This window comes from Coregonus lavaretus, assembly GCF_964263955.1.
Source record: "Coregonus lavaretus genome assembly, contig: HAP1_SCAFFOLD_1157, whole genome shotgun sequence".
Classification (NCBI taxonomy): domain Eukaryota; kingdom Metazoa; phylum Chordata; class Actinopteri; order Salmoniformes; family Salmonidae; genus Coregonus; species Coregonus lavaretus.
The window spans coordinates 107,697-121,862 of record NW_028159209.1 but is presented as its reverse complement, the minus strand read 5'-3'; the positions used below and the strand labels follow the sequence as shown (position 1 = coordinate 121,862).

The 14,166-nt window shown below is 43.4% G+C and overlaps 1 protein-coding gene across 1 annotated transcript in view; it reads right to left on the bottom strand.

The window, feature by feature from the left end:
- Positions 1–14,166, bottom strand: part of LOC311123183 (forkhead box protein P1-like) — a gene marked incomplete at its 3' end in the record, with an annotated part of 133,593 nt that overhangs the window by 31,256 nt on the left and 88,171 nt on the right. Inside the window, exon 3 of the mRNA XM_084197445.1 lies at positions 9,532–9,690. Coding sequence (XP_084053571.1) covers positions 9,532–9,690 — 159 coding nt within the window. The remainder of the gene's footprint in view (positions 1–9,531; positions 9,691–14,166) is intronic.

Here is a 14,166-nt window from a genome sequence, read left to right as displayed (position 1 = left end):
GTGGAGGTCCAGCCGGCAGGCCTCTGGCCGGCAGTCTAATGACTTACAGATTGGAGCACTGTGGTGTTCATGTGTCAGGACGATGCCATAGGTCTACTACAAATAACAGTAGCAGAGCAAGCTGGCGTTTTCTCCTCCCCTGTCAGAGAGAGGTGTGGCCCCTGCATTCTGTCACACCACGCTCCCCCAAAGACCACAAATGAAGGATATGAGCGGCGGAGGGGAGGGGGGCAGAACTTAAAAGGCTTTCATCATGTAAAACTGAAAATACATTATCTATTGACTTGGAGATGCCCTCTGTAAAACAGAGAGAGAGAGAGCGAGAGAGAGAGCGAGAGCGAGAGAGAGAGAGAGAGCGAGAGAGAGAGAGATTCACCTGGCAAAAACCTACGGTAGATAATGGGTTGATGTTTTTCCCGTCTTATTTCTGAAGAATAACAAGCACTGCTCCCTAGACATCTTGAAAATGTTCAATGCAAAATCTATCAGAGGATGCTGACAAGATGACCTATCAAATGAATCATGATAATTTCATTTAAATATAAAAAGGAAGCCAACGCATCATTTCAGTGAACAGAGGAAGTCAGGAAACCATACAAAAGCAGTTTCTCTTTTCTTGTTTTCCATTGCTCACCAGCTTCAAGGACTCAGCTTCAGTAGAACTATGAAATAAGTGATCTTTACATGTTGCTTTCAGAGAACACACAAAAGATTCAACACAGGAATTTTTTTCAGTAGTCTGCCGCCCTATGTGACGCATTTGCCTGTGCTACAAACAATCTGTCTACAACCAAAAATGTAATACAAATAAAGGGGGACTGGGTATTTGTCAAGGCCATTAACATGATCTGTTTTTAGTCCAATTAGACTAACACTCTCAGGATTGTATTGTCTGACCTGCTAATACTGTCAAATAAAAGTACACTTTCTTCATGGAGAGTTCATATAGAAAAGAGTGGCTGGCTTGCAGCCTACAGCACCTCACAATACCTAGTGGTACTAGTGACATAACATCTTCAGCCCAGCTGCATGTCACATAATCCACTGAAGGCACTGGGTGCCTACCCAGGATCCCTTTCAGTGTGGCATAGTTAACTGAGCAGGCTCCTAAGCATTGCCACAAACAAGCCTATTTTTTTCCCTTCTTCCTCCGCGGTGCGAGTGGACTATCAGCGAGGGTCCGACAGTGTTGTGCCTAATGACCTATTTCTCCACTCCTGATCCTGCAGCTGGCATAATTAGTTACCTGGGGCTGCAATCCAATTTGAAGTGATGACAAGAAAGTGATCCATGAAAAAGTAATAAGTTAAATCCAATTTCAGCCAGCCTCTAATTAAATGCACATGGAACTAATGAGTCAAACCCTACCATTTCACTGATAATGCTAATTAGCGGGGTGGGAGTTGCTCGCCCTCGTCCCGCGCCACTGTAGGTGTGAAGCGCGAGGTAAAGTGGCATAGACTTTTAATTACACATGTCATTCTGGCAGTAATTTACTGGCTTTTTGACCAGTCAAGTATGTTAAGCTGCTCTACAGCCTGCTAACAGCTGTTTGTTTGATTTAGTATGATTAAAGGCCCTGGGCAACAGTATGCAAGCAGCACATTCAGCATCTAGTCTACACGTTACATTAGTGGGTTTGGAGGTAAAAACACCCCCTCTTCTTGGAGATATAAAACCAAACAGTTGATCAAGGATTCTCTTCATTGGTTTTTCTCTCCCCCTTCCATGCAGGTCATTTTTTTCAGATGTTTCAGATATTCTGTGCTTCATAATTTTTTACTTGAATAAAATGAATTGGAGTGAGTCACAGAGCTGGTGCATCTCTCTCTGTCTGTCTAATGGGGAGACTGCTGAGATTAATAGGCCTTCACCGCAGATAGATCTTCACAGCTCTACACATCAGGTGGCAGCTTACTGCATATCTCATAATTGTTGTATCATCGGACCAACAGGCTCCGAGACAGCTTCTACCCCAAAGCCATAAGACTGCTAAATAGCCATAAGACTGCTAAATAGTTAATTAAATGGTTACCCAGACTATCTGCATTGACCCTATCTTGCACTGACTCTATGCACACTCACAAGACTATATACAGTATATACACACTCACTCACACACACTACACTGACACACTCTCACAAAACCCACACACATCCTCATACACTACATAAGCACGCACACACACACACATAACACACACACGCATACAGGCACAACACAAACACACATACACACACAAAATCCTTATCCCCAGTCTGCTGTGAAGGATGCCAATATAGTGCATTCTCCCTGCGTGGGCTTGTCCTTATAGCTAAAGAAGAAGTGCCTTGGATCATTATGTTCTGGTGTTTCACAAATTCCCACCCTGGAGTGTCTGAATGAAGTGGCTGCTTCACCACAGGAAGACCACATTTATTACATACTGATGCGCACGCACACACGCACGCACACACACGCACGCACGCACGCACGCACGCACACACACACACACACACACACACACACACACACACACACACGCACACACACACACACACACACAGACAGATGCTGGTTATGTATGAGCACAGACATTGAATTCATGTGTGTTGTGCAGAGGGGATGTATTTAATTAGTGGAGTATGTTTACTCTGAGATAATTACACAACGGGTGGGTCTAATCCTGGATACCGGTGTCTATTCCACAAGTTACCACCGGCTAAAACTATGACGTTGAAATGCCTATTTACTCACTGTGCAATGTCTCATCAGCCCAGCTAGACAATTTATAAACTTGATCTCCACTGTAAAAAGCATCTAGACATTATCTCCCATTTCTTTCAGACTAACATTTAGTTTTCAATAGCGGAGATTTGTATAAACCTTGCTGTCTGTCTCTCTGACATTTGCAACATTGTTTCAGTATTGAAATTCGATCTCCAGGTGTCCCATAGTAATGAACGTGTAGGGGTCAGGAGTCGGGATGAGACAGACGGGCAGGCAGGCAGCTATTCTCAGCCAGTCAAAATCATGAATCAGCATATATGGATATATACAAGAAATGTCAATAGAAAACAGGTAAAACGAAACGAAATGCAGCTAGTTTGCAGTCTTTCCAGCTTGAGTTTGAAGTGATTCTGTCACGTTCGTTCATGAATGGGTCAGACCAAGGCGCAGCGTGATATGCATACATGTTTATTTGGAACGAATAAACAAGCGACAAAACAACAAACTAAACGTGAAGTCCACGGTACACAAAGTCAGCCACCAATTGTGCAAGTTCTCCCACTTAAAAATATGAGAGAGGCCTGTAATTTTCATCATAGGTACACGTCAACTATGACAGACAAATTGAGGAAAAAAAATCCAGAAAATCACATTGTAGGATTTTAAATGAATTTATTTGCAAATTATGGTGGAAAATATGTATTTGGTCACCTACAAACAAGCAAGATTTCTGGCTCTCACAGACCTGTAACTTCTTCTTTAAGAGGCTCCTCTGTCCTCCACTCGTTACCTGTATTAATGGCACCTGTTTGAACTTGTTATCAGTATAAAAGACACCTGTCCACATCCTCAAACAGTCACACTCCAAACTCCACTATGGCCAAGACCAAAGAGCTGTCAAAGGACACCAGAAACAAAATTGTAGACCTGCACCAGGCTGGGAAGACTGAATCTGCAATAGGTAAGCAGCTTGGTTTGAAGAAATCAACTGTGGGAGCAATTATTAGGAAATGGAAGACATACAAGACCACTGATAATCTCCCTCGATCTGGGGCTCCACGCAAGATCTCACCCCGTGGGGTCAAAATGATCACAAGAACGGTGAGCAAAAATCCCAGAACCACACGGGGGGACCTAGTGAATGACCTGCAGAGAGCTGGGACCAATGTAACAAAGCCTACCATCAGTAACACACTACGCCGCCAGGGACTCAAATCCTGCAGTGCCAGACGTGTCCCCCTGCTTAAGCCAGTACATGTCCAGGCCCGTCTGAAGTTTGCTAGAGTGCATTTGGATGATCCAGAAGAGGATTGGGAGAATGTCATATGGTCAGATGAAACCAAAATAGAACTTTTTGGTAAAAACTCAACTCGTCGTGTTTGGAGGACAAATAATGCTGAGTTGCATCCAAAGAACACCATACCTACTGTGAAGCATGGGGGTGGAAACATCATGCTTTGGGGCTGTTTTTCTGCAAAGGGACCAGGACGACTGATCCGTGTAAAGGAAAGAATGAATGGGGCCATGTATCGTGAGATTTTGAGTGAAAACCTCCTTCCATCAGCAAGGGCATTGAAGATGAAACATGGCTGGGTCTTTCAGCATGACAATGATCCCAAACACACCGTCCAGGCAACGAAGGAGTGGCTTCGTAAGAAGCATTTCAAGGTCCTGGAGTGGCCTAGCCAGTCTCCAGATCTCAACCCCATAGAAAATCTTTGGAGGGAGTTGAAAATCTGTGTTGCCCAGCGACAGCCCCAAAACATCACTGCTCTAGAGGAGATCTGCATGGAGGAATGGGCCAAAATACCAGCAACAGTGTGTGAAAACCTTGTGAAGACTTACAGAAAACGTTTGACCTGTGTCATTGCCAACAAAGGGTATATAACAAAGTATTGAGAAACTTTTGTTATTGACCAAATACTTATTTTCCACCATAATTTGCAAATAAATTCATTAAAAATCCTACAATGTGATTTTCTGGAATTTCTTTTCTCATTTTGTCTGTCATAGTTGACGTGTACCTATGATGAAAATTACAGGCCTCTCTCATCTTTTTAAGTGGGAGAACTTGCACAATTGGTGGCTGACTAAATACTTTTTTCCCCACTGTATTTCTATGTTGGCCGGTGTGGTTCCCAATCAGAGGCAGCTGTCGCTCGTTGTCTCTGATTGTGGACCATACTTAGGTAGCCTATTGGCACTGTGTAGTTATGGGATCTTGTTCCGTGTAAGGTACAGTGGGGGAAAAAAGTATTTAGTCAGCCACCAATTGTGCAAGTTCTCCCACCAAATATTTTCTATGGGGTTGAGATCTGGAGACTGGCTAGGCCACTCCAGGACCTTGAAATGCTTCTTACGAAGCCACTCCTTCGTTGCCCGGGCGGTGTGTTTGGGATCGTTGTCATGCTGAAAGACCCAGCCACGTTTCATCTTCAATGCCCTTGCTGATGGAAGGAGGTTTTCACTCAAAATCTCACGATATATGGCCCCATTCATTCTTTCCTTTACACGGATCAGTCGTCCTGGTCCCTTTGCAGAAAAACAGCCCCAAAGCATGATGTTTCCACCCCCATGTTTCACAGTAGGTATGGTGTTCTTTGGATGCAACTCAGCATTCTTTGTCCTCCAAACACGACGAGTTGAGTTTTTACCAAAAAGTTCTATTTTGGTTTCATCTGACCATATGACATTCTCCCAATCCTCTTCTGGATCATCCAAATGCACTCTAGCAAACTTCAGACAGGCCTGGACATGTACTGGCTTAAGCAGGGGGACACAGCAGGATTTGAGTCCCTGGCGGCGTAGTGTGTTACTGATGGTAGGCTTTGTTACTTTGGTCCCAGCTCTCTGCAGGTCATTCACTAGGTCCCCCCGTGTGGTTCTGGGATTTTTGCTCACCGTTCTTGTGATCATTTTGACCCCACGGGGTGAGATCTTGCGTGGAGCCCCAGATCGAGGGAGATTATCAGTGGTGTTGTATGTCTTCCATTTCCTAATAATTGCTCACACAGTTGATTTCTTCAAACCAAGCTGCTTACCTATTGCAGATTCAGTCTTCCCAGCCTGGTGCAGGTCTACAATTTTGTTTCTGGTGTCCTTTGACAGCTCTTCTCATCTTTTTAAGTGGGAGAACTTGCACAATTGGTGGCTGACTAAATACTTTTTTCCCCCACTGTACACATACTAGAACCCACATAGAAAATACAACATAGAAAATCACACCCTGACTCAACAAATAAGAGTCCCCAGAGTCAGGGCGTGACAGATTGTGTTAGGAGTGTTGTTGGCTAGCTCCTCTGAACAACAGTGTCCTGACGAGAGAGCACATTTTCTATGCCAGGTGAAATCGCACATCATTAGCTCACTGTTATGGATGTATCCAAATAAATGTCACTAGAAAACAGGTTAAACAAATGCAAATGCATTTCTGGCTGCACTGTTTGATATGACTGTAAGTTAGCCGTAGTTGGCTAGCAAGAGATAAGAACGTTGCCAGCCAGTATGGCAATAGAACATTTAGAACGAACGACTGGGTCGCGTCCATAGATACAGAACAAAAAGACTTAACGACTGGGTCGAGTCTCTTGCAACCGGACCGATAGAACGAACGACCAGCCGGCTTGGGTACACCGTATATACAAAAGTATGTGGACACCCCTTCAAATTAGTGGATTCAGCTATTTCAGCCACAGCCGTTGCTGACAAGTGTATATTATCGAGCGCACAGTCATGCAATCTCCATAGACAAACATTGGCAGTAGAATGGCCTTATTGAAGAGCTCAGTGACTTTCAACATGACACCGTCATAGGATGCCACCTTTCCAACAAGTCAGTCCGTCAAATTTCTGCCCTGCTAGAGCTGCCCCGGTCAACTGTAAGTGCTGTTATTGTGAAGTGGAAACGTCTATGAGCAACAATGGCTCAGCCGCGAAGTGGTAGGCCACACAAGCTCACAGAACGGGACCGCTGAGTGCTGAAGCGTGTAGCGCGTAAAAATCTACTTCCAAACTGCCTCTGGAAGCAACGTCAGCACAAAACTGTTCGTCGGGAGCTTCATGAAATGGGTTTCCATGGCCGAGCAGGTGCACACAAGCCTAAGATCACCATGCGCAATGCCAAGCGTCGGCTGGAGTGGTGTAAAGCTTGCCGCCATTGGACTCTGGAGCATTGGAAACATGTTCTCTCGAGTGATAAATCATGCTTCACCATCTGGCAGTCCAATGGACGAATCTGGGTTTGTCGGATGCCAGGAGAACGCTACCTGCCCCAATGCATAGTGCCAGCTGTAAAGTTTGGTGGAGGAGGAATAATGGTCTGGGGCTGTTTTTCATGGTTCGGGCTAGGCCCCTTAGTTCCAGTGAAGGGAAATCTTAACGCTACAGCATACAATGACATTCTAGACGATTCTGTGTTTCCAACTTTGTAGCAACAGTTTGGGGAAGGACCTTTCCTGTTTCAGCATGACAATGCCCCCGTGCACAAAGCGAGGTTCATGCAGAAATGGTTTGTCGAGATCAGTGTGGAAGAACTAGACTGGCCTGCACAGAGCCCTGACCTCAACCCCATCGAACACCTTTAGGATGAATTGGAACGCCGACTGTGAGCCAGGCCTAAACGCCCAACATCAGTGCCTGACCTCACTAATGCTCGTGGCTGAATGGAAGCAAGTCCCCGCAGCAATGTTCCAACATCTAGTGGAAAGCCTTCCCAGAAGAGTGGAGGCTGTTATAGCAGCAAAGGGGGGACCAACTCCATATTAATGCCCATGATTTTGGAATGAGATGTACGACGAGCAGGTGTCCACATACTTTTGGTCATGTAGTGTAGCAACCCTAGGTTTGTGTCAGGATATATCTTGTAGAAGGAGGAAATAGCATTAATAAATTACTCAAAATAACGTTTTTAATGAAAATATGTAAATCATTATTTGAATGATGTAACCCGTTGTTTAAAAGTGATAATGCCCTCAAAGCCGGTGTTTGGAGGATATATTGGCATGGTTTGCTGGCCCTTGACTTCGTCTTGGGCCTAACAACACCCATGCTAATATATCCTCCAAACACCTGCTTCTCTGGCATTATCACTTAAATAAACACTTGTCTGGAAATGTAACATAGCCTACAACATTATAAAGCAGGCAATTTAGCATTTTATTTAGATAATATGGCCAACCAGCCTGTGCTCTTCACAAGATCTGGGCAGAGGAGGAAAAAAGGCCCACTCTCTTTTCAATAGCTGAGTGACAGGTTGGGCAAGATCTCTGAATACATTAATAAATTAGAATTGTAATTTGTTCTTTGTCTGCGGGAGAATGTGTAATACTTCTCTATGTACCAACAACTGGCTGTACGCTGGAATCTTCCATGTGGCCTCCCGTGTTTGTTGACCTCTGCTACACATTTTCCAGCCTGACTCGGGAAACTGTTTAGTTTGATCCTTTCAACTTATTTGAATCCTGACAAATGCGCACACAACTAAAAGGTCAACACAACTGAAAGGTCAACACAACTAAAAGGTCAACACAACTTAAAGGTCAACACAACCGAAAGGTCAACACAGATGAAAGGTCAACACAACTGAAAGGTCAACACAACTGAAAGGTCAACACAACTGAAAGGTCAACACAACTGAAATGTCAACACAACTAAAAGGTCAACACATCTGAAAGTTCAACACAACTACAACACGACTAAAAGGTCAACACAACTGAATGGTCAACACAACTAAAAGGTCAACACAACTGAAAGGTCAACACAACTACAACACAACTGAAAGGTCAACACAACTAAAAGGTCAACACAATTGAAAGGTCAACATAACTGAAAGGTCAACACAACTAAAATGTCAACACAACTGAAAGGTCAACACAACTGAAAGGTCAACACAACTGAAAGGTCAACACAACTACAACACAACTAAAAGGTCAACACAACTGAAAGGTCAACATAACACAACTGAATGGTCAACACAACTGAAAGGTCAACATAACTGAAAGGTCAACACAACTAAAATGTCAACACAACTGAAAGGTCAACACAACTGAAAGGAGAGAGAGAGAGAGAGAGAGAGAGAGAGAGAGAGAGAGAGAGAGAGAGAGAGAATGAGAGAGAGCGAGAGAGAGTGAGAATGAGAGAATGAGAGAGAGCGAGAGAGAGATACCAAACGGCTCCTAAAGCTCCTAAAGGTTCAGATCTCTGCTGGAGAGTTGGAAACATCACCTCCTCTTCCCCTCTCTCCTCCTTTATCCTCCTTTAAACAGGCCACTCATGCTTCTATCACATATTAACCACTGCTACAACAGGCCTCGATCAGCAACACACATAATGTGTGCATTATTTCCTTGGCTTTGTTAAAAAATGGAACACAACAATATATTTCTCAGAGGCTGATTTCTGAGAGTCTAGGCTTTATATAATTCAGAACTGTGTTTATTCTATATAGTAATATAATTCATGTGTCACAGTCTGAGATGTATGTTGTTGATCACACTGGCATTGCAATCCACACCCACGAACACACACACAAACGTGGTTGGCCTACAACCGTCACTCACTCTGCCTCTCTTAATTTCCTGTTTATGAAGGTTGCCTAGTAAATTCACCCATGACAGAATGAAAACTGCACACAGTGTACCATAGAAAAGATCAAGAAAGTTCAGCTCTCCATTGTTCAACTTAATAAGTGACTTTTACAACCGTCCAACCACTTTTGTTTGTCTTGAGGTCTACAACCAGAAAGCAACAATATGACGGTTGACTGGTGTAAGCATACACTGTTTGCATGTCCTTAACAAGCCTATGACAGTGTGTTGTGGTACCTGTAGGCTTGGCTGATTCTCATTGTCTTTGGGGGATTTTAGACCGGTGCCTTGCTGAAGCTGCAGCTGCTGGCTCTGTTGTTGTTGGTGTTGTTGTTGTTGTTGATGTTGTTGTTGCTGTTTTTGCTGTAGAAGGATCTGCCTAGCCACTTGAAGAGCCTGAAAGAGAGATTAAAAAGATGGTGGGTTAAAAAAAAGGGAACAACATTCAAACTAAAAGCAGATATTTGATTGTGTCTTGGGGCTCAACCCTTCTCTTGAGACCACTCTTACTGCTTTTAACACAACAGATGTAACCCAAACGACGACGTGTTCTTGGACTGATGATAGATAACAAAACAAACTGGCAATATACACCAATTTGTCTTTACAGGACTGTGGGCTCTCCTTCTCTGTGGCCGACGTGAATAAGAAATGTAAGCGTGTTAATCCTCGCAAGGCTGCCGGCCCAGATGGCATCCCTAGCTGCGTCCTAAGAGCATGCGCAGACCAGCTGGCTGGTGTGTTTACGGACATATTCAATCTCTCCCTATCCCAGTCTGCTGTCCCCACATGCTTCAAGATGGCCACCATTGTCTATGTACCCAAGAAAGCAAAGGTAACTCAACTAAATGACTATCACCCCGTAGCACTCACTTTTGTCATCATGAAGTGGTTTGAGAGACTAGTCAAGGATCATATCACCTCTACCTTACCTGCCACCCTAGATCAACAAAACAAAGGAGATGATCGTGGACTTCAGGAAACAGCAGAGGGAGCACCCCCCTATCCACATCGATGGGACCGCAGTGGAGAAGGTGGAAAGCTTCAAGTTCATCGGTGTACACATCACTGACAAACTGAAATGGTCCACCCACACAGACAGTGTGGTGAAGAAGGCACAACAGCGCCTCTTCAACCTCAGGAGGCTGAAGAAATTTGGCATGGCACCTAAAACCCTCACAAACCTTTACATATGCACAATTGAGAGCATCCTGTCGGGCTGTATCACCGCCTGGTACGGCAACTGCACCGCCCACAACCGCAGGACTCTCCAGAGGGTGGTGCAGTCTGCCCAACGCATCACCGGGAACAAACTACCAGCCCTCCAGGACACCTACAGCACCCGATGTCACAGGAAGGCCAAAAATATCATAAAGGACAACAACCACCCGAGCCACTGCCTGTTCACCCCGCTATCATCCAGAAGGCGAGGTCAGTACAGGTGCATCAAAGCTTGGACCGAGAGACTGAAAAACAACTTCTATATCAAGGCCATCAGACTGTTAAATATCCTTCACTAGCACTTTACAGGCTGCTGCCTCTAATAGATTAGGAATCACTGGCCACTTTAATAAATGGAACATTAGTCACTTTAATAATGTTTACATATCTTGCATTACTCATTTCATATGTCTATACTGTATTCTATACTATTCTACTGTATCTTAGTCTATGCCGCACTGACATTGCTCGTCCATATACTTATATATTCTTAATTCCATTGCTTTACTTAGATTTGTGTGTATTGGGTATATGTTATGAAATTGTTAGATATTACTTGTTAGATATTACTGCACTGTCGGAGTTAGAAACACAAGTATTTCGCTACACCTGCAATAACATCTGCTAAACACGTGTATGTGACCAACACAATTTGATTTGATTTGATTTGACATAGTTTCCTGTCGACATACACAGAGAACAATAATCAGTTGACAAAACAAACTTGCCAGTGCAAATATTTTCTGTTGATTTCGATTTCATTTGATTAGGATCCCCATTAGTCGTACGCCGATGGTGACAGCTAGTCTTACTGGGGTCCGACTCGTAACGAAAAATACATTACAGACAAAACACTTTACAACTTACATACACTACCGTTCAAAAGTTTGGGGTCACTTAGAAATGTCCTTGTTTTCGAAAGAAAAGCAAAACATGTTGTCCATTAAAATAACATCAAATTGATCAGAAATACAATGTAGACATTGTTAATGTTGTAAATGGCTATTGTAGCTGGAAACGGCTGATTTTTTATGGAATATCTACATAGGCATACAGAGGCCCATTATCAGCAACCATCAGTCCTGTGTTCCAATGGCACGTTGTGTTTGCTAATCCAAGTTTATCATTTTAAAAGGCTAATTGATCATTAGAAAGCCCTTTTGCAATTATGTTAGCACAGCTGAAAAATGTTGTGCTGATTAAAGAAGCAATAAAACTGGCCTTCTTGAGACTAGTTGAGTATCTGGAGCATCAGCAATTGTGGGTTCGATTACAGGCTCAAAATGGCGAGAAAAAAATAATTTTCTTCTGAAACTCATCAGTCTATTCTTGTTCTGAGAAATGAAGGCTATTCTATGCGAGCAATTGCCAAGAAACTGAAGATCTCGTACAACGCTGTGTACTAGTATGAAGAAAAAAAAAAGTATGAAAATGTATGCACTCACTAACTGTAAGTCGCTCTGGATAAGAGCGTCTGCTAAATGACTAAAATGTACTACTCCCTTTTTATTTATTTTTTCATTTAGCAGACGCTCTTATCCAGAGCGACTTACAGTTAGTGAGTGCATACATTTTTCATACTGGCCCCCCGCGGGAATCGAACCCACAACCCTGGCGTTGCAAGCGCCATGCTCTACCAACTGAGCTACAGAACAGCGCAAGCTGGCTCTAACCAGAATAGAAAGAGGAGTGGGAGGCCCCGGTGCACAACTGTGCAAGAGGACAAATACATGATTGTCTAGTTTGAGAAACAGGCGCCTCACAGGTCCTCAACTGGCAGCTTCATTAAATAGTACCCGCAAAACACCAGTCTCAACGTCAACAGTGAAGAGGCGACTCCGGGATGCTGACCTTCTAGGCAGAGTTGCAAAGAAAAAGCCATATCTTAGACTGCCCATCTTAATATTTTATTTTTATTGGCCAGTCTGAGATATGGCTTTTTCTTTGCAACTCTGCCTAGAAGATCAGCATCCCGGAGTCGCCTCTTCACTGTCGACGTTGAGACTGGTGTTTTGCGGGTACTATTTATTGAAGCTGCTAGTAGTACACAGCGTTGTCCGAGATCTTCAGTTTCTTGGCAATTTCTTGCATGGAATAGCCTTCATTTCTCAGAACAAGAATAGACTGACAAGTTTCAGAAGAAAGTTATTTGTTTCTTGCCATTTTGAGCCTTTAATCGAACCCACAATTGCTGATGCTCCAGATACTCAACTAGTCTCAATAAGGCCAGTTTTATTGCTTCTTTAATCAGCACAACAGTTTTTAGCTATGCTAACATAATTGCAAAAGGGTTTTCTAATGATCAATTTGCCTTTTAAATGATAAACTTGGATTAGCAAACACAACGTGCCATTGGAACACAGGACTGATGGTTGCTGATAATGGGCCTCCTTACGGCTATGTAGATATTCCATTAAAAATCAGCCATTTCCAGCTACAATAGCCATTTACAACATACACTGTATTTCTGATCAATTTGATGTTCTTTTAATGGACAAAAAAATTGCTTTTCTTTCAAAAACAAGAATATTTCTAAGTGACCCCAAACTTTTGAACGGTAGTGTACATTTAAAAACATGAACATGTAGTGTGCATAGGTTGCACTTACAGTAAACAGAAAAAGTCAGAGGCACAGATCGGTGCTTTTTGATCCTCTTCTCCCTCCATCCCCTCCCCTCCAGAAAGTAAATAGAAGGTTTATTGCTGCTCCAAATATCTGTTAAAGGACACAGCCTTCTCATTGGAAAACCTAAAACAGTGCAGTCACATGTTTATTGCTCCAGCTACTCCCTTTTCCCATCACGATAAATAATCAAACATGCCATCCAGAACAAACAAAGCCAGGGAGCTGGGAAAAACAGTGGTCATGAAAACCACACTGATACCAAGAAAAGCAAGCGTGTATTCCCACAGTGAGCTGCCAGCCTCCTCACACCTATACAGGAAAACATCTGAGTAAATAACTGGGCTCATTCTTTCCATGTTCCACAGACGATTAATCCCACAATTAAACAAACAGTCGCGGGCACATCCAAGCCCATCTCACACAGCAGAGTTATAGTCCTCAAGTCAATTATTGGATGAGTTAGGTTGATTGCCAGACGCAAATTAAAAGCGGTATGTTGAAGAAGAAAATCGGAAAAGGGGGAGAGGGGGGTGGAGAGAGGAGGTGGTCAGAGTACGTAAGAGGGAAAGTTAAAGAAACTTGTGAAAGAGTAAGAGGAATGTGTGAAAGATGGTATGAAAGTGAAATATCAAAAGGAAGAGGGTATGGTGAAAGAGTTATAGAGAAAGAGAGAGAGTGATAGGAGAAGATGACCAGAGTGATAGGAGTTGATCTGTAGGCCTGTAAACGCTCTATAAAGGAAAGGATGAGAGGGGAGTTCAGCTCAGATGCAGGGGCAAACAGCTGTGTGCTGGTCTGCACCATGTGTGTGTTTCGACCCTCTCAAACATAGGCCTATGGGACGACATCATGAGCACGAATATAACCACCGGCTACAAAGAGGCCACTCTCCTGGCGTTTTACCCTACCACCATTAAAACATGCTCTCTCTCTCTCGCTCTCTCTCTATCCCTGCCTATAGCTTGTGAGGGGAAAACCCCAAGCCCACACATTCATAAACATAGTATACCCTTTTCTTATGACAG